Genomic DNA, 22,202 nt, shown 5'->3' with positions numbered 1-22,202 from the left:
GAATTGCAATCCGGCAGCTAAGAGATGGAAAGGAGCCAACAGATAGGGAAAGGCTACGAACTGCACCTAGAAAGCAGATCCGGGAGATCCTTACAGTTTGGATAGACAACTTGTGGCAGGAAAGATGGGACAGGAGCACCAAGGGAAGGTTAACCCACGAGTTTCTACCCAGTATTGAGGACCGAGCAAGAGCAAAGTGGTTTCAACCAGATTTCTGGATCACACAAATAATGACAGGTCACGGAAATTTCAACGCCTACTTGCACCGATTCTGTAGAGCTAACAGTCCACTGTGTCCCGACTGTGGAGTTGATGACAGTGTCCAACACAGACTATTCAACTGCCCCCTCCTTGAGAGTGTGAGGGAACCACTAAAGCTCCTCTTCCGCCACACTTGGCCACCGACCCTCAACGAACTGGTTAAAGAAAAGAGGACGTTTGAGGTCCTCAAGCCTGTTAGCCGAGCTATAGTGGATAAAGTACCTGATTAGTTTTTTCTTTCTTTCTTTTTTCTTCTTTTTCTTCCTATGATAAGTTACTTGTTAGATCTTAGCGTTTCCCTGAACTTTTAATTCCGGGCTGGTTACTCCTTGTACCCATAATTGTTATTTATTTATTAAAATATTGTATTTATTAGAAAGTGTATTCAAAAGGATTAACCAGCAAGGGGGAGACCTATTAGATTAGATAAATTAATAATAAGAAAAAAAATTTCCCTTCTTCCTTGGGTCTTCCCTTTCAGGGCAAGGTCGAAGGAAGACGTTAAGCTCAATAAGATCTTCTAAACTTGCATCCCATTTGAATTAGTTTAGTGGCCGTGGTCCGCCGGTATGGGGTCTCCCTTGGGAAGGCGGGGAGGTTGATGGGGAAAAAAAATATTGAATATATGATAGAAGACCCTTTTTGGATGATCTTGAATGATACGAAATCAATAATGGGAAAAAAGGTCCGCAAGTGAGGCATATCACCTTGCGTTTTAACGACACAAATTGGAATTCTGGCCAAATAAAATAAACAAGACTAAAAACGGAATCCTTAAAAACACGAACGTACGCACGGCACACACGCGCGCACTGATTCTCGCTCTATCTTACTTTCTCACTCTCATTACCAACTATACATACATGCCCATACTCACACACTTGTAGATGTAGATGTAGATGTAATAGTCGGGGTGTAATATACTGCGCCCTTTGAGGGCTATTGTATCCCCCGTTCTCTTCCTAAAGCCAAGGAACACAACACGATGCTACGCCATGCGACGCTACCCGATGCTACCCGATGCTACCCGACGCAAATCCAAACTCCGATTTTCCATAAGGTTGCATTACCCCCGTGCACATCTACCCGATGCTACCCGACGCAAATCCAAACTCCGATTTTCCATAAGGTTGCATTACCCCCGTGCACATCTACCCGATGCTATGCCGCGCTAACCTACCCGACGCTCTGCGAACCCCACTGTCCAGATTTTCGTCGGGTCGCATCGATTACAGTCGAAGACAAAAGAACTGAATAAAAAATTTTTTTCATCCTCTTTATTCATTTATTTCTCTTCTATGCACTTTTAGTTTTAGCCTGTAACAATGAAATTCATTTTATACTCTCTCACCCTCTCTCTCTAGCTATATCTTTCTATTTATCTAACCAACTATATATCTATTTTTAAATATTTATGTATTTATTTATTTCTCTTCTACTTTTTTTTGTGCTTCATACTCTAACAGCTAACGTATTTTATCTCTCTCCGTCCTTGTCACTTTTTCTCTCTCACTCTTTCTGTCACTCCGCTCTTTCTCACTCATTCTCTATCCATGTTTCTATACATCTATCTATCTATTCCGCTATATAGATCTATCTATAATATTTCTACCTTTATTTATGTCTCTTCTACTCATTTTTATAAACCATTCTTCAATTCTTTCTCTCTCTCTCTCTCTCTCTCTCTCTCTCTCTCTCTCTCTCTCTCTCTCTCTCTCTTTCCATGTTTAGAGATATATGTTATGTATACATGTAGTACATATAACAAGTTTTCCTAACTTAAATTTCTCAAAATTAAAGATTCAATCTATTACAATCTATCTTGATTTTAAAATTTCAAAAACCAAAATATCTATATGTGAAATTTAAGTATATGTCTCAAATTCATGATAGAGATACTAGGTTTGAAAACTACCGTCTGCGAGTGGTTATGCACAAAACCAAAACTTTTAATAGGTCAATAATTAACAAAACTTTTTCGAGGAACCGAGCACACATAAAATTATGTAAAAATATCAAAGATTTTTAGAATAGTCTTCAAAGTCCCATCTTATCAAGTTATGACTGATGCTAAAAATTCACTGTCTTAAATTAACTTCTTTTGTTGTTTATTTTTGTTCTAATTTTTTTATTACTATTTAGTGACTACAAGTTGTATTTCTAGATTTATATTGGCAATTTATAATTCATGATTTGTACTGAAAAAGTATTTTTCTTCACTTATTTTATTAGTAATTTACTTTTTGATTGGTCAATTATTCTGTAAATTAGAACATTTATTTCAATAGGCAATTTGAAGTAAACAGATGCGTAGTTCAATGTAACATATTGACCACAAAAATAAGGTTATTCGAAGTAATTAATGTTTAATAAATTAGAAGTAGAGTAAAATTAGTAACCATTGTATTTCACAGTAGATGTAAGAATGGTCCTTGAGACCAAATCTTGTGTGATTGGTAAATAAAGCGTTCATCATCATCATGTTTCTATACATCTATCTATTCACCTATCTAGGTCTATTTATAAATCTTTCTACATTTATTTTGTCTCTTCTACTTATTTTTATATTCCATCGTCTAACTCACCTCTCCCTCTCTCACTCTCTCTCTCTCTTTCTCTCTCATGCACACTTGACTTTTTCAAGATGAACTGAACTCGATTTATTTCGGAATATATCTGACCATATATTACTTCTAACGTTTTATATACTGGATGTCCCAGTTCCTTCTGACGAAACTCAGGGAATCGATTCTACTCTTCGTTTGGAGCAAAAAATGCTCAGGAGAAAATTTTCGGAAAGTTCTCTATTTTGAAGATATTCGGCAAATTAGGTTTTTTCAACTTTTCACGACCTTACCACATAAAAACACTTACAACTTCCAAAATGTTAAGACTACAACAAATCCAATTACACCATTTGAAAGAACGCTAAATTTGCTGTAAGATACTTCTTTACAATAATCTGAATGACATAAAATGTTAGTCAATGTCAGTTGGAACATGTCAAAATTACAAAATTTAAAATTTTGGCCATGATTGCACGTTCTACTGAGGTTACAAAAAAATACCAACTTGTAAAATTTTACAAAAACTTCTTCATCTAATATGCTTTACGTTGATATATCCAGGTTTTTAAATAACGTTCTAGTAGAGTTGAAAAATAACAATTGAATGTTCGAAAACGTGAGCTAAGGTAAATTTGAAGGGGGGGGGTAGAAATTCAGAAAGTCAGTTATGCATTCGAGAAGAGGGAAAACACTTTGAGCATTTCCTCTGAAAAGTTCCTCCTTTGTTGTTAGGTGCTTGCTACAAGAAGAACCATTGCATTTTATTGTATGAAGCTTTCTGGTATGGTTTTTGTGAGATTACAGATGTGTCATTTTTATTTTACAAAGCGAGTTCTAATTGATTTATTTCTACCCCCCCTTCAAATTTACCTTAGCTCACGTTTTCGAACATTCAATTGTTATTTTTCAACTCTACTAGAACGTTATTTAAAAACCTGGATATATCAACGTAAAGCATATTAGATGAAGAAGTTTTTGTGAAATTTGACAAGTTGTAGGTATTTTTTTGTAACCTCAGTAGAACGTGCAATCATGACCAAAATTTTAAATTTTGTAATTTTGACATGTTCCAACTGATATTGGCTAACATTTTATGTCATTCAGATTATTGCAAATAGAAGTATCTTACAGCAAATTTAGCGTTCTTTCAAATGGTGTAATTGGATTTGTTGTAGTCTCAACATTTTGGAAGTTGTAAGCGTTTTTATGTGGTAAGGTAGAGAAAAATTGAAAAAACCTAAATTGACGAATATCTTCAAAATAGAGAAATTTCCGAAAATTTCCTCCTGAGCATTTTTTCCTCCAAACGAAGAGTACAATCGATTCTACTGAGTTTCGTCAGAACGAACTGGGACACCCAGTATATTATTTGTCATTTTTTATACATTTCTGTGCACTATTTCGGGGTTTTTGGGTAAATAAATGTTGAATTATATGGGTGAAGGTTTGTTGTTGTTTTTCATCGTTTTTGTAAAATTGAAATAAAAAACTTCACTTACCTTTAACTTTGACTTGAAATCGCTCAGAAAACTAAACGTAAACTTCTGTTTTCTTATCAATCTGAAAGTATCCGGTGTTAAACTTAAGAGGCACAAGGTTGAAAGAACAATTAAACACAACAAAGTACAAATCAATAACAGTAGACTTTAATTTATCTTAAACTAAATACTTTATACATTGCACATGGCCTATTCTAAAGCTAAAACGTTAATATACAACAAAAGGTTTTTCTGTTTCTTTTCTTATCCATCCTTGGGATTAGGTAAATCCTCACTGCTACAAACCCTCTCACTCACACTCTCTCTCTCTTTCGTACAATATCTCAGAAATTTAATTTAATATCTTGGTCCCTCCCTAAACACGGCTCGAGCAAGCATTTTTAGAATTAACATCAATGCAAACCAGTTTATAAAATATGCACTTGTTAAACGAAAATAAAAGAAGTGGAATTATTTACATTTTTGCTTCAACTTTTTTTTTAAATATATTAAAATAAAAAATTGAACAAATATTCGAACATGTCGGAAGCTTTTCTGGTAATTCTGGCAAAGAGCAGCTTCAGGGTATGGCGCGGGAGGGGTTTTCTTTTAGCAGTCACATTGTCTTTTATCACTTATTAATGACTTTTTATATATATATATTTGTATTTTATGGCGAGTTTATTTTACGGCCATCCTCGGCCTCAGAACCAGTAAAGATCTTTGGAGCTCTCCTGAACCTGCGGTTCCAGACCTGAAAAGAGAAAATTTCTCATTAGTCTTTTCTTTTTTGTCTTTTTTTGTACGACGAAATTGTTATAAATTATCAGCCTGGGTAAGAATTTAAAGAGTGTTTTACTTTTTCCGTAATTAGAACCTCCCCCTGTTGGGACAATTTACGGCCTTGCCTATTACTTAAACGCATTTTAAATATTAATAACGCGTTTCTTTTGTAAATAATGGGTTGGAATTAAGGCCGTGGTAATTGTCCACACATGGTTTCTCTCTCCGAATTGGTTGAGGGACGCAATTTGGCGGGAGATTTCCCCCAGTAATAAGTGAGAGGGGAATTGCTGGAATTCCTCGGGGCCACCCTCTCCTGGAAAATTGAAAGGTACACCCTCTTAATAAGTTTTATCATTTCCCACCCCTATTCAGACCCTGCGGAAAGAGGGACAAAAAACACTTATCATTTTCCACGGGTTTTTTCTGACAAAAATCAGAAAACAATCCGTGTAAAAATTTCGACAAACGTTGATTTATTATTAGAAACACAGTTTCAACACGCACATGGTAAAAAAATAAATTAGAAAATAATCATTAAAATAACAAATAAAGATAAACGACAACATTATATTTAGTGGCCTATTGACCGAATTTCAATAGGCCTATTTCAATTAATTAATCTTTTTATGTAAGGTTTTGGTTGAAATGAAAAAGTTAGTGCCATGAGCGGGATTCGAACCCGGGAATTATAGTCGTAGAACAGCGTATTTAGCCGAAGGTCTAGGGTTCGAATCCCTCTCGTGGCACAAACTGTTTCATTTCAATCAAACCCTTACATCAAAAGATTAATAAACAATAAAATCGCATTTTGAGCTTCATTACGCTACTAGGGATAGGGACAAAGAGTTGGCCACAAGGCTTTTTGCACCTCTACCTGACAAGATCTATTGTTCTATAATTTTATAAAACAATCAAGGTTTATAATCAATCATCGGCAAAGAAGAGAGAAGGAAGAGGTGGCAAAATGTTTGCTTACATAGTACTTTTTGTGTTTTTTATTCAGTTAAAATTGGGAAATAAATTTTGAGCGCGACGAAAGATTAAATTAACTAGATTAATCTCACTCCCCCTTTTTTCACACAGTCACCATTTTTTTTTAGCATTTAGCATAAAATGTCTCCATTTTGGTTCGATGTAATCAAAGAAAGAAGTATACTGCTAAAAAGTTTATGAAATGAAAAAAGTTATGAAATTTGCCAAGCTCTATCGTGGTTTTTTACCAATGAATTTGAAAATTGAGCTTTTTTACAAATTTTAAAGCAATTTTTCAAAGATTCAGTGTTGAAAAATTGAAAAAGTTCTATAAAGGCGGCTTTAAAAAAATTAACCCTCTCAGCGATTTTTTTTAATTTCTCAAAAAATCAATAGTTCAAGAGCTACGAGTAGATTTATTACAAAAATCTCAGATAGTTGAAGAAAATATAAAATTCTTTCAATTAATTATTCTTTTTATGTAAGGTCTTGGTTGAGATAAAAAGTCAGTGTCACGAGCGGGATTCGAACCCACGACCTTCGGCTAAATACGCCGCTACTCTACCACTTGAGCTATCGTGATTAGTCGTGGGTTCGAATTCCGCTCGTGACACTGATTTTTTTATCTCAACCAAAACCTTATATAGAAAGAACAATTAATTGAAAGAAGTAACTTGGTCAATTGACCAGTAAAACGTAAATGGAAAAATATGAAATGTTGAATATATGCTAAAGGGTTGAGAATAGGAGTTAGTAAAAAGTGACTTCATCAAGTAAGTAAGTTCATACAAACTTTTTTGTACCATTTGAGGTGTAGAAGCATCTGAACTTTGACGTACGAACAGTGAATCACTCTGTACAATAACTTTAATTATACAAGACTGCTAATTTTGAAAATAGAACGCAGAGTATTTTCTCTATTAACATTTTGTTATTTTCAATGTGTATTTTCTGTAAATTAAAACTTTACCACTGCTATGACTATGAACTTATAATACCGTTTTACTAAATATTTTTTTTTTAGTTCGTGTATAAGTGGTACACAAAAGGAAACGTTATCTCACAACGTGGTCTTAATTAATTTCGCTTTTGGGTTTTGTATCGTGTTATGGATCAATTTTACTTTTGATCAATTGTTGGGCCATTTATTTTGAAGATAACATATAGATTTGCATCGAATATGTCACAGGATGTCGACACTACTAAGGACAAATAGGTCTTATTGATTATTTTACCCGACTTCAAAATTATGGCCTAATCACAACGAATATATAAAAAAAAGTTGATCAAACAAAAATCAGGTATTAATAAAGATTTTCTGCTTTTATGGCAACTTCAAAACTTACGAATTTAAAATTATGCTGGCGCAAAGGTTATGATTTGACAGAAAATGCTACTGGACGGATTTTAACAATATAAACAGCAGATGGAACCTTTGAATAAGTAATGAATCTGTTCTTTTTGTGTTTTATTAACAAGAAATTTAGTTTTTGAATGTATTAAAAACCGGTAGGTCTTATTTGGACAAAAAATCAGGTATTGTTTACGCCAAGACCAATCCTAATGTGATCTTCCTCACTCCCGTCTTTATAAAACACCAATTCAATTTTTTCGTTTTTCTAATTAGGTTCGGTTCATTCGTTTTCATGCGAAAATATCCAGTTTTAAACCCCAAGAATTCTTTCTTTTTACCCTCAAACTTCCGTTTTATACGCCTCGCGCAGAGAGCATCAGAAAATATTTCGTTCAAATTTTAAATTTACAAGGCGTCATAATAATAAGTTAACATGTGAATTAATGTATTTAAACAAGTACGGTTTATGAAAAGTTTCAAATCTTTGACCACCTTACGATGAAAAATATGTCCTATATTGGCAGAATTTAGACTTTTTTTGGCAAAAGCTCTCTCGCTTTTGATAAATTTGTTTAATTGTAAATAAAACCAATGAAAATTTATGAAAAATAAAATAGAATAACATACAATTTTATTTGTATCACATCAAACAATCTTAGTGCGTATTTATTTTCTCAAAATAATTTTCAAAAAGTAGAAGTACTAAAGTAGAAGCTTACATCCATTTATGTATTTACGTTTTTTAATTTTTTGAATGTAAACTTTTCTAGTCAAATTCCATGTTGTTACTCTTGATATAAACTGCTCAAAAAATAGGGTTTTTGCCATTTTTGTATTATTTAATTTCCCTTGCATTTTTATTTTATTTGTATTATAAATTGCATTAAAATTTAATGACGGGCTTTTGAAAAATAACAATATTAAATGTTTCAATTCCATAATTTTGTTTATTGGGCAAAATAATTTTTTTAAACAATACCGTGTGTAATGTCCTCTGTGCACCTGTTAGGCATACTATTAATAAAGTTGTCAATAATTTCATAAGGATGTTTTTGGTTTGTATTTTCTATTTTGTTTTATCCAACTGACTTATATTGGTTAATTTAATTAAAATTAATACAATAAGAATAAATTACAAATATCCCCCTATTCATTTTTGAGAAGTTTATATTAAATCTAACTTACTATTTGTCGGTTTATTTTTAAATTAATTTTTCATAGTGTCTTTAGCCAGATTCCCTGTAATTTTAAATTGGTATGGCGCGATAGGACGTAATTTTGCTGCATTCATCGGAGACGCGTCAGACTTAACCAGCGAGGACAGACAGGCCAAAATAATAAGTACGAGGAAAGCACAAGAAGAAGAAGAAGGTTTCCAAATCACCACCAACTTAAAAATATACCAGGGCCAAAAATTATTAGTGTTAGTCTATTAGTAAGTGTATTTATTAACATTCCGTGTGATTTAAAATTAGTCATGGGTGAGACATAGTAATAAAAATGCTATTAATTTGATTATAAAAGTTTAAATTAATTAGTTAACCGTAATATTATAAGAATTATTATTATTCTAACCTTAGAAAACGTCTTGTTAGTCTCGCCTCGGGTTTTGATTTCAGCTTCGTCAATATAAAGACATATGGGAGCGGAGGCTTCCACGGTACTCATTTTCTGAAATCAAACGTCCCCGGTTAATATCCTCATTGTTTTCCTTTTTTTAAATTATTATCAGGTGTGATCCGGTGAAAAGGAGGAAAAGAAAAGTGGAAAAAACGCCGAGATGGAAACCGGTACATTTGATTGCAGAAAATGCGATTATTTTTTTAAAAATATTCGAGTCGTTCGTCCTGAGTATTTTAAAGTATTTCATTGCATATTCCTCAGTAGTATAAAATTTTAACAAAAATAGGCCGATAGTGTATTTCAGATATCGTTTTCCTCTCCTGTGAGTTTTTTTTTTTTTTTTGATAGAGCACAGGGAAATAAAATCAATCGGGATTCCTTCCCTGGTGAAACAGGCCCCAGCCCCTAAATAAAGGGATTCCAAGAAATAATAAAAAGGGAGAATTATTATCCTGGACGGGGTTCGACGAGGAGGGGACTCGGTGGCCCCCCGGAGGGATCGATGTGGTCAAGTTTTCCCCATTGGCTCTCCTGGGCCACTCCTACAGCTCGTTCCCCACTCGGCAGCTATCCATCCAATGAGAGAAATTCCATCCAACTCCCTCAAAAACCTGGTATTCCACAGTTTGGTACTGAGTATTTCAAAACAACCCCGAATCCTGGGTGAAGGTCGTATTTTGCGCGTTGCCAATTCGTCGGATGAACGGCCGAACCACCAAAGACCACCGGCATCATAAAACTTCCAAGTTGTGTATTCATTACATGACTGGCAACAAGCTCATTAAGTTATAGTCTATAGCACATATATAAAGAAAGCAAGAGCAGAAAGACGAGGGAAATAAAAAAAAAGCAAAGATAAATGCAGCAATGCCAGTAGACTATACAGGATGTCCTTTTTAGATGGCCCAGTTGAATTTCTCTTGAGCCAATGTCATATCAGAAAAACCAAAAATACGCCTTTAATATTTTTTTCGTCTAGTTTCAAATTTTTACCGTTTTTTGGAGAAAAATTTTACAAGGTGTTTCAGGCCCAGTTCAACTTCATATACATACTTCGTATACATCCTGACACATCATTTTAAAGGATCCGTTATATTTAGTGGGCTGTTGTCCAAATTACTTCTTTCAATTAATTAATCTTTTTATGTAAGGTTTTGGTTGAAATGAAAAAGTTAATGCCACGAGCGGGATGCTCTACCACTTGAGCTATCGAGACTTCGAATCCCCCTCGTGGCACTAACTTTTTCATTTCAACCAAAACCTTACATAAAAAAGATTAATTTTAAATGTGTGGTGTTTAATGACCACATAGTCAATGATTATTTGGAGATGGTGAGTTGCGGTCTGGTGTGACGTAGGTTTCAGAAAAACATTTTCCTTATCATGCCAACGTTTCGATGTTTATTGAGATCATCTTCAGGGCTCAAAGTGTTTGTTTTCTGCGTAATTGTGTCATTCTTGTGCCGTGTTGAGAGTGCCCGTTCTTGTGTAGAAATGTCTGCTGTTTAGTGAGTACGTTTAGCAAGTGCCAGTTTCCTCAAAACTGATAGTTTTTTCTTAATATGTTCTATGTGCCATCGCCAATAACTCTAATAACCTCGTTAAAAAGTGGTTTGTCGCGTTTGTCATAGATGGCACTGGTCTAAGTATGGGACGTGTGATTTTTCCAAAGGTTCCATGTGTCATGGCGTATCAGCCAGTTGGAGAATCAGAAATTGTATCCTGCATTTTTCGTCTAGTGAATTCATATGACATTTTCGGCAGAAACTGGTTATGTGGTCAGATAATTGTGCAGGCCAAAATAAAAACCGCACCCTTATTTTTTTAATGACGTTTTTGGTACACTTGGACGTTTTGAAAAGATTGCTAAGAAATTTCTAATAAGCGGTCATAGCGTTTTATCATGTGATCAAGACTTCGCCATTATTTAAAAGAGTCGGTTTCACTCTGACAGATTTACAAAATGCTCTGGCATTAGCTACGTTACAGGGGAAGGCTACTATGATAAAAGTGTGCAAAGATGATCCAGGTTTTATCCAGTGCAATTCCTCATTCAATAATAAAGACTTATGGAAAAAATGGGCTAAACTTGATGATAGTAAAAAAGTGTGTATGTCATTGATTCAGAAACCATTCCTGTCGGATGGCAAGAAAAAATATTTCTCTGTCATGTAGGATTTTTTGCCAGAAACTGCTAAAAACTATTACCAAAACATTCTAAATAATTAAAACTTTAATTTATCTTTATACGTTAATTTCATTTATTAAATTATTTAGGTTTACCATGTTCTATGTATCAATACAGTTTTCATTCAAACAGTTCTATGTGCCGTTTTGGAATTTATTATTTTTTTGCATATTAAGGAGTTTGTTTTTGTTTTTCATTGCACTACCTGCGGAAGAATATACTCCTATATTACCAATAAAATACATTTCAATTTTTTCATTTCAATTCAAAGTGTTTGAGTTACCATTTGACTTACGCAGTTTTATTGCTTTCCTGAAAATAATAACAGAAGGTACTTAGAACATTTGGAATTTCCAGTCTTCGCATGTTTGAGAAAATCCGAATTCCTCGGATCGATCAGGGACCTCAGGCCCACTTCAACTTCAAAATTTCAATTTCGACCCTATACATCCTGACACATCTTTTTAAAGGATTTCCTACGGTGAAAACAATGGTGTAATCGGATTATAAATTGGTCAAAAAATGACAAAGTTATGGCAAAAAGTTTGAATTAAAGCAGTCATTTGGTTGAATTACGTTTCAAGTTCGAACTCGAAAGATGCAAAGATTTATTCTTTTTAACCACTTATCACCGGTGCTCAGAGCGATAGAGTCAGGGAAGATGTATTGAAAGCATTTTCTATCCTTTGCCGCAGTTCTTCAACTGATGTTGCCGGGTTTTGATTGGCGTATGCACTGTTTTTTAAATGGACCCACAGAAAATATTCAAATGGAGTCACTTCACCTATTCCGGAAGCGACGATTCATATAACTTCTCACGAGCAAATAATTGTGTGCGGGGCATCCATCAAGCTGAAGAATCATTATTTGTCGTTGTTGCAGAGGATAGCGTTGGTAAAACCTCCCTCAAAACATTGAGGAACTGAGCACCATTAATAAGGCCCAATTAATTTATTTCCGAGAAGTCCACACCAAACGTTGATAATGTGTATCACCTGATGATGACAAGAGTACGAAATTCTAGGATTTTCCTCTGCCCACGTTCAAAAATTTCAACGGTTTAGTATGCCGTTAGAGGTGAACTTGGATTCATCAGTCCATAGGATGCATGGAAGAACGTTTTCTTCAGCCTGTCATAATCAGAGGTCCCTGGACAAGATGAGAACGATACGGCTTAAAATTGTAAGATCTGAGTACATCCGTAATTTTATTTTTCGAAAAACCTAAAACCCTTCTAACATTTATGAGAGAGGAATTCCGACTTTCGCAAACATACAGTAAAATAATCATCTCCTCGTCGAAATTACGCTACCGGTTTTTTTGGTGATGGAACAGCAACTGATCCGAATTTCCTCATATTGCTAGCAACACGAATAAATTTTTTAGGGCTATCAGGAAATCCCTCGGACACAACTGGTACGACGCGCAGTACCACCACAATCAAAAAGCAGTGCTTTCTCCAAAAAATATAAAAATTCGAAAATAGACTAAAAAATTTTAAACACTTTTTTATAGCGTCATTGGTTCAAGCGAAATTCATCTCTACCATCTAAAAAGGACACCCTGTATAAAAAATGCTAGAAAATGTATGCAGTGGGTAGCCAAGTGCCGCTTGACCATCACCTTGGCATACAAAACAGTACGTACTCGTTATTGCAGGTCATCTTCCCATTGAACTCCATACTTCAAGTCCCTTCAAGTTGCTTTCGAAAAATTAACATTACTAGAGAAAAGTGTGACTAGTCAACGTTGTAAAATGTTAAGAATAACCTTTAAACTAAACTCCTCCATGAAATGAATATATACTGCGTTCAGGAGTGGTAATCGCGAAGTCCTTTAAACAGACTTAGAACAGGTTAGGTTTAATCTTTATATTATTTTAAATAATAATAATTAATTTAATCACGTTTTTGATGTTTTCCTTTTATTTGGTGTTAGCAATTTATTTTACTCGTATGGCTTTAGAAAAGGTTTTCCCAAAGATCATAGGTTTTTAAACCAAATGGGCGTTGCACTCTCACGCTTTCACAAGCTTAAGATTAATTTTTATTATTATTTTAAATATAGTTTTACTTTTTTTTTAAATTTGTTGGGAGCAATTTATTTTTTGCCTTTAGGAGAGGTTTTTCCAAATATCATGCTTTTTTGGGACAAATGGACTCTATTAGGCTTACAAAGTTTTAAAGGCATTCATAATAAAGTATATTTAATTCCTTACAATTTTTACTTCGTCTTGTTTTTGATATAAGTTAATAGCTTCTGAGTTATTTACAAAGATGTAGAAAAAAAACCTTGGCTTTTTCAATTTTATAAATTGTTTTCTGCTGATTTTCAATCATATTCGTTAAACCTAAAAATCTAGAGATAATTGTATGAACCAAAGCAGAAACACATTGGAAAGAAAAGAGCGTACATATTTACATAAAGGTACAGATAGAACGTAAGATTGATGAACACACAAACAACGAAAAAGAGAGAGTCAGGGAGAGAAAATTCTGTCTTTCTGCTTTCAAAAAACTTACAGAAAGAATTTTTAAATTGGATGAAATAGCTGCGTGATCAGTCACTTTTTACCATCGAACATGTTTTTTCTCATATATTTACGCAAATATGTATCTCAGAAACTACTAACGTTTTTCAGAAATATGACTAAATAAACGTTTTAAAGAATTAAATTAATTTAATCTTCTTTTGGCGGTTTTTGATTGCACGGGCATCGTTGCACGAATCCTTGGGCTGACATTAGAACACGATTTTTTAAAAGTTATTTGTCTCTCTATCTATCTATTTATCTATCTATCTACCTACCTTTCTCTCTCTCTCTCTCTCTCTCTCTCTCTCTCTCTCTCTCTCTCTCTCTCTATCTATCTATCTATCTATCTATCTATCTATCTATCTATCTATCTATCTATCTCTCTCTATCTTTCCTTTTACTATCACTCTTTCTCTATCTCTTTTCAGTTTTTGTCTATCAATCTCGTCCTTTCTACCTGTACCTCTTACCTTTTTATGTATTGTATTTCCTCTCTTTTGTACCCCTCTGTCTTTATACATTGGCTTATTCATGCACATTCCAATACACTCAACAGTTTCCACTCCAGTAGTTTTTCGTTTAACGAATATTTACACTTTTTTTACTTAAGACATACTTAAGAAACTATTAACTTTTTCAAAAGGGTGGCTAAGTAAACATCGTAAGGAATGACTCTATCTTATTCTCTTCTATATTTTTTTCTTCAAAATAAATACCTCCAGGAAATGATAGGGGCAAGAATTTTGCCAGCGGTTCCTTGATTCAGGGGTGGTAGAAGAAAAGAATCCTGTTAGAGCAGTAATAATTAATTTATTCTCGTTATATAATTTAACGTTTTACTTAAATTGTTGGTAATATTTTATTTTCAACAAGGAAGAGATTTTTACAAAGACCATAGGTTTTTAGACAAATGGTTTATCCCTGATTATCTCAGCATATATTAGGCTTTGTAAATTTGTAAGAATTTGATTTTAATAATTAATAATTTAATTCTACCATCCAGTTATCCATCTATCCAGCTCTTCATCCATCTATCGATCTATCTATTTATCCATCTATCAATACAACCATCTAACTATTCATCCAGCTATCTATCTATCTTTCTACCTATCTATCTATTTATCCATCTATTTATCAATCTATCCATCTATCTATCTATCTATCTATCCATTCATCTATCAATCTATCCATCCATCAATCTATCCATCCATCCATCCATCCATCTATCTATCTATCTATCTATCCATCCATCCATCCATCCATCCATCCATCCATCCATCCATCCATCTATCTATCTATCCATCTATTTCTCTAACAATCTACCTATCTCTCTCATTTTTATAATAAATTATGAATTCATTCTCTGGTTTGTGTTTTAATTTGCAAAAAAGCAACTTTTTGGTACATGTAAAGCTTTAGAAGACGAAATAAAACCATAATTTTTAAAAAATGACAAATGGTTTGTTAATGGCTGTTTATCTCAATTTGTATGAGGCCTAGAATGTTTTAAAAGTGTTAATTTCAAAGGAAATGTAATCCTCTACAACGTTTATTTCTGCATATTATTGAAAAAGGTATGTAGAAATGACATGTACAAATTATTTGACTGTTCCTTTTAATTCAATTCGACATTTTAAACCAAGAATGTTTAGTAAATTGACTCGACGTTCAATACTTTGAAAACGAACTGAAACTAAATTTGTTATCCAAGTTTAAACGAATTGTCAGCATTTTTTAAAATCAGCTATTCCCTTCAGTAATACACACTAGGATTTTGCTCGTTTAACAAAAGTTCTTTGACTCTATTTTTTACGATTTTCAGCATAGAAGGAGTAGATCATAGAACATAGAAATTGTATAATTAAAACGATAATAGAGTTTTAACAGATAAATGCTAAGAGATGCAATTTTAAAAGTCTATCGGTCAAATGTAGTTCGAAAATTAATCAGGTGTTTTGATAAGTTATTTTTTTCCTTAGAGACAATTTGTACGTTGGAAGCAATAAAAATTTAATTTAAAAAACATCCAATTAGTGTACAAACGGCCAACTGCTTTCTCAACCCTCTGAAATTGATAAAATCGACTCCCTTCAAAGTCCAAGTGTACAATTTCAAATTATTTACGATAAGGACTTATTCTGAGGAGGGGGTCGGCGATTCCACTTTTTCCCCGGGGCCCATTAAAAATTGAAGTGGTCACCAAATTAGGGAAAAACGGAGCGGGACGAGGAGTGAGAGAGGAATTACAGTGAGGCCGGCCCTCATCCTCGCCTTTCATCCGGGACACATCAAAAGGACACCGCCGCGATCCAGGGATGCCTTCTAGGAATCAAATCTTAAACCATAAACCGAAAGAAATACAACGTTTTTATTCCCTTCTTATTTGTTCTCACGGCGGCTCTCTCGTCTCCCACCACGTATCAAACACTGTATACTGTATATCTACAACCTTTTTTCTATCCTCGGCCCCTTTATCTATTATCAAGGACAACAAAACAAAATACTCAGATAAAATTCGGTTGAAACAAACCTGGCTTTGACCACAAAATCACAGCTTTACTATGATCGATTACCCTTAAATGTCTTAAATAATCACTGCCAACAAAGGGCAATCAAGTCTTGTTATAGCTAAACTATGTTCTCAAATACCTCTATTTAAAAAAAATGTATTTTTTATTATTACAAAAACTATATTGTGAATAAGGCAATAGAGAGATTTGTTCTTTTCTGCCGAGGATCGCCCTTGGTCGTACAGTTCCGCTTTTACAACGAAACTATCCCCTAGTGTTAGTCTCTACTTAGCCGTTAATGAATAGTAAGGGAAAAAATGTTCAAATGTTAGTAAATGCCGTCCACTATGAAATGATTTGTCGTCGTGGGTCCGAATTTTCTCGCTTTTACATACATAAACCCCAGACATTCGTCACACATTATTTAGAGATATTAGAAGAATATCTCTTCCTCAAATTTTCGCTTTTTAGAATCGTTTCACATTTGGCTAAAATTGTCCAAATATTCTTTGAAATTCTTGTCAACGTTGGTCGATATATTTTCGCTTTTTTATGAATAACTTTATTCTAGACTTCATCCTCATCATCGGTGAATGATGTCAGCAAAAAGAGAGTATCTGGTAACAGTATCTTTTCATTTTTGGATAACATTTTGCAAATATGCTGTGAATTGTATGATTCGTACTACAACATACAAGGCACTACATCATCGTCAATGAATGAATGATTTCAGCAGTAGAAGAGTGATCCGCACATTTATTTTTTTTAATAACGTTTTACCCTTGGCTAAAATTTTGCGAAAACACTGAAATGTCTTCTCGACGTTGGTCCGTTTATATTCTCTCTTAAATGAATAACTTTATCCTACATGTTTTATATATGTACAATTTAAGTAATCACTTAGAAAAATGCATTTCAACTTTTAACAATTTTTTTCGTTTTCTCTTGGTAATTCGAACATCAAGAGTCGACTGTACCCGCATAGTTTGTTTTTCGAACAAGTTTCACCCTTGGCTAACTTTTTCTAATCTTCAGCGAAGTGACTTGATAACATTGGTCCGTATAGTCTCGCGTTTATATAAATCATTAAATACGAGGTACTACGTCATCGTCCAATCGATAATTTCAGCAGATTAGAGAAAATATACTTTTAAGTTTCTTGAGGACGTTGGTCGGTTTATTCTTTCTTTTATATGAATAATTTTATCCTAGACCCTACCTCGTCATAAATTAATTATTAAGCATATTAGAGGAACATCTGTTCTTCATATTTGCGCTTTTTAGAATTGTTTCACCCTTGGCTAAAATTGTCTAAATATTCTTTGTGATGTCTTGTCGGCGTTGGTCCGTTTATACTCGCTTTTAAATAACGTTATCGTAGACACGATATCGTCGCCACCAGTCAATGATTTCTGCACATTTTTTTCCATTAACGTTTTACCCTTGGCTAAAATTTTTCAAAAACACTTTTGTATGACTTGCCAACGTTGGTCTGTTTATACTCGCTTTGACATAAATAAATATTCCCTAAGGATTATATCATCAGGGAATGATTTCAGCTGTAGAAGAGTAAATGATCGGCACATTTACGTTTTTTGGAAACTTTTACCGTTCTCTAAAATTTTGGAAAAGCCCTACAATGTCTTCTCGACGTTGGTCCGTTTATACTCGCTTTTAAATGAATCAGTTTATTCTGGGCCTACGTCATAATAAGTGAAGTATGTCAGCAAAAGGAGATTATCTGGTCCGCACATTCTCGTTTTTCAGTATCTTTCCAGTTTTGAATAAAATTTTGGAAATATGCTGTGAACTGTATGATCCGTATTTACTCGCTTTTACATAAATAGCTTTATCTTAGAAACTATATCGCCATAAATTAATTATTTAAGCTTAGCTGTATGAATCACTTTATCCTAGACAATACATCGTCATCAGTCAATGATTTCAGGAGTAGAAGAGTATCTAGTCTGGACATCTATATTTTTCAGTAAGTTTTTACCCTTAGGGGAAATTTTACAAAAGCACATTGAAATATCTTCTGGACGTTGGCCCGTTTATACTCGCTTTTAAGTTTATCCTAGACCCTACATCGTCATCATCAGTGAATGGCCGTCCCTTTTACATAAATAAATATACTTTAGGCACTATAGCATCATCATCAGCGAATGATTTCAACAGTAAAAGCGTATCTGGTCCGCACATTTACGTTTTACCGTTGGCTAAAATTTTGGAAAAGCACATTGAAATATCTTCTGGACGTTGGTCCGTTTATACTCGCTTTTGGATGAATAACTTTATCCTATATACTACATCGTCATCATCACTGAAAGATTTCAACAATAGAAGAGTATCTGGTTCATTCTCGGTTTTCATTTAGGATAAAATTTTCTAAATCCACATTGAAATGTCTTGTCGTCAATTTGGTCCGTTTATGAGCTCAGTCAATGTTTTGAGCATATGGGTATAAAAATATTATCGCAAATACGTGTGACATGTGGACGACGGTCCGTTTATTCTCGTTTTTAATAATGATTGATCCTCTTCACATTACATCATCATGATTCAATGATTTCAGCATGTTAGTTGAATATCAGGTCCACACATTCTCGCTTTTACATCGGGGTCGGTCAATGAATTAAGATAACATTAAGGGGAATATATGAACTTCTCAATCCCGCTTTTCTGATTCGTTTCAGCTCCAACTTTGCGAATATGCTACGAAATTTCTTGAGCTGTTCCGTATATTCTCGCCTTTACAATGTCATCACTCATCAGTTAATGAATTCACCAGGTTAATCGAATATCTGTCGCGTTCATTCTCGATTTTCAGGACCATTTCACCTCAGGAGGAAATTTAGAAAAACAACTGTCAATGGTCTTGTTGATGTTAGTCCGTATATTTCCGCTTTTACAAAAGCGTAACGGTAGCGATATTTTGAATTCTGGCATTCAGAATTGTTTGACAATGGCTTCAAAGTGACTTTTCTATGCTGGTCCGTTTGTACTAGATTTTTACATACATAACTATTCCCTAGATTTTCCAATAGATGATTTCAACAGATTATGGCAGCACCTGGTCTGCATATTCTTGCTTTTTAGATTTGTTTCATCTTTGGAGGAAGTTTTTCAAATAAACTGCCATGTGTCTTCTCGACGTTGGTCCATATATTTTCACATCAAGGTACATAGTTATTCCTCAGGCACTATGTGATATCAAACAATAATTTCAGCAGAATAGATGAGTTTCTGTTAGGCTCATTTTCCCTTTTAAGGATGGTATATTATTCTTGCTTTTACAAAAGTCTATTTTAGAGTCTTAAGTGGTTGTAAAAGACTAGTCTTCAGCATGGTATCTGATGATCCGCATATTTCGCATGCATGCATTTCAAGATCGTTCGGCAATGAAGCTGTACAAATACGAGTGCCCGTCGTCGCTGGTCCGCTCGTTTTCGCTTTTCGAAATCATTTCGTTCCTGGCTAAGCAATTCGCAAACCGCTTTGAATTGTCTTGCCGAGGTTGGGCGGTATATCCTTGCTTTTACATCAACAAATCTACCCTAAAACCTAAATCTACATCGTCAATGGTATCATCAGGTTAATAGGATACCTGGTTTGCCCATTCTCGCTCGTTCGAAACGATTCAATCAACGTACTAAAGATGTGGTGATTAGCGACCGATAATTATTCAGAAATCAAGATAAGAAGACAAACACCCTGAAGATGATCTCAATAAAGATCGAAACGTTGGCACGATAAAGAAAATATTTTTCTGAAACCTACATCACACCAGACCGCATCTCACGATTTCTGAATAAAGACTAAAGATGTACAAATACGGTTCAGTACAAATGAACAAATATGGTCAGAAAATATATCTGCCTTGTCGTCTGTGGTCTACATTCTCGTTTTTCAGAAACGGTGCGCCTTTGCTACAAATTCTTGCAATTATGATTGAGTGCTGCGATGTCAGTGGTATATTCTGCCGTTTACATGTACGATGGTATTGACCGCAATATGGCAAGATTCCTACATCATCATCAATCAATGGTTTCAGAAGAAGTTAAATATCTGGTCTGCTCATTCTTGTTTTTCCGCATTGATTCAATCGAGGCACTAAAGCTGTACAAATAAAGTCAAAAATAAGTCTGTCTTGTCGTAGCTGGTCCGCACATTCTAGCTTTTAAGTGATATCTTATCCAGGTGGCAAAATCTTGTAAATTCAACACTCTTCAAGTCAGTTTCATTCGTTCGTTTTTTTAGAATCCTCCTTAACTGACATTTTCCAAAGTGTGTGTCTTGTCGACATCGGTCCGTATATTCTCGCTTTTGCAAAACTGTTACGGTAGTTCATAAAGCAGATGCTTGCTAGGAAAATTTCGGATTCCCATATTTCGCATTCTTGTATTTATGAATCGTTCTCCAACGGTTCAAAATTTGACAAATTTTTGGCATTGGAAGTGACTTGGGGCTGGTCCGTATATTTTCGCTTTTATACAAATAACATTAATTTAAAACGTAAATCATCATCAATCAATGGTCTATCTTATCTGATCAGATCATTCTCACTTTTCTGAAACAATCCAATCAAGGTACAAACACGGACAAATATGTCTGCCTTTTCGCCTGTGGTCCGCACATTCTCGCTGTTAAGAATCATTTCGTTCCTGGGTAAATTTTGCAAATAAGCTTTGAAGTGTCTTGTCGATGTTCGACAGTTTTTGAGCTTTTACTTAAACAATTCCACTCAAAACCCAGCACCTCATCAACCAACAGTTTTAGCTTCTTAGTTGAATATCAGAATTATCTTATCTAGGCTACAAAATCTAGTGAGGTCTATTTATAAACACATTATAATTACTTTATCCTCTCTTACAAGTAATAGTAATAGTCAATATATTCGGATCCATTATTTGACTTAGTACGTAGTATGTCATTTGGTCTTAGTGGAAATTAGTATTTACTTTGTGAAACTTTTTAACATGAAAATCATTTCAAAAAGCTCCTTGGACTGGGGCATATTGTGGATTTTGGATAATATTGGGCGACAGATTTCAAATTCACTAGAGGACACAATCGTAAAAAATAATTAATTTGAATTGTTATTACAATACAATAAAAGTCGAAGAAAAGTTAAAGTACCATTCGGGTAGTCGTTTATTTGATAAATTTTCCATTTAACGTATAAATTAGTCGAAGCATTAGTATAATCGGTCTGTTAGGTAGAGATCACATCGTTTTTTTAACCATTCTTAATGAACCATTTGAAAATCTTAATATCCATTTATCCCATTAAATAATTACAATTGTCCGATAAGGGATAAAAAGTTGAGGAATGTCATCTGGATTCCTGGCAACCCTTTTTCTTCCTGCCGACGGCCTCCATTATCCCTGGTTTAGGCTTTATCGGCCAGAACGGCGTTCCCATCCAATGGATAAGTCTTTACTTCACCGGAAGCTTATGCGCAGTGAAGTCCGTGTACTTAGATAACCCTAATGGCGTACCCTTATCGTGTAACTGTTTATATAAAAATTCCTCCATCAAGTGCACATCGTGTTTATGACCCATGTCATCAATTCGTACTCAAAAGGCGAATAAACAATTTTCACTTGGTTTTTGCCTCGTTTCCTTAATAAAATTAAGTACGGTTAATGTCTATGGATCTGTCACTTTCTATTCTGTTTTATTCTGTCAGCCAGTTTCGATGGGCAAAATTCAAATTGTGAGAAATACGCTGGCAAATAATTTCAAAAAGTGTGAAAGATCGGAGGAGGATCGAATTCCGAGCTGGTCCACTTTGGTGATATTTTATTCCTACTCGTTCTTCATTATTCGACCAGTTCGAAATTATCCTGTTCGATTAGGCGAATTGAGTTTTTTGAGTCGAAATTTAACATTTGTTCAAACTAAAACTAACAATCGTACTTGATGT

General features: G+C 34.4%; 1 protein-coding gene across 3 annotated transcripts in view; it reads right to left on the bottom strand.

The window, feature by feature from the left end:
• Positions 1-4,452: 4,452 nt before the first annotated feature.
• LOC106666424 (protein vestigial) overlaps positions 4,453-22,202 on the bottom strand; it is a 120,448-nt gene continuing 102,698 nt past the window's right edge. For 2 of the 3 annotated variants that reach the window (XM_024229461.1, XM_014393616.2), the window contains exon 6: positions 4,453-5,060. In XM_024229461.1, coding sequence (XP_024085229.1) covers positions 5,011-5,060 — 50 coding nt within the window. In that variant the 3' untranslated portion in view covers positions 4,453-5,010. Of the gene's footprint in view, positions 5,061-8,993; positions 9,090-22,202 lie in introns of all 3 variants that reach the window. The other variant, XM_014393617.2, reaches the window with a different exon arrangement.

Source organism: Cimex lectularius, unplaced genomic scaffold, assembly GCF_000648675.2.
Source record: "Cimex lectularius strain Harlan isolate CLEC.00 unplaced genomic scaffold, Clec_2.1 scaffold236, whole genome shotgun sequence".
Taxonomy (NCBI): Eukaryota; Metazoa; Arthropoda; class Insecta; order Hemiptera; family Cimicidae; genus Cimex; species Cimex lectularius.
Note: the sequence above shows the minus strand (reverse complement) of the source record. Positions and strands in the feature narration are given on the sequence as shown.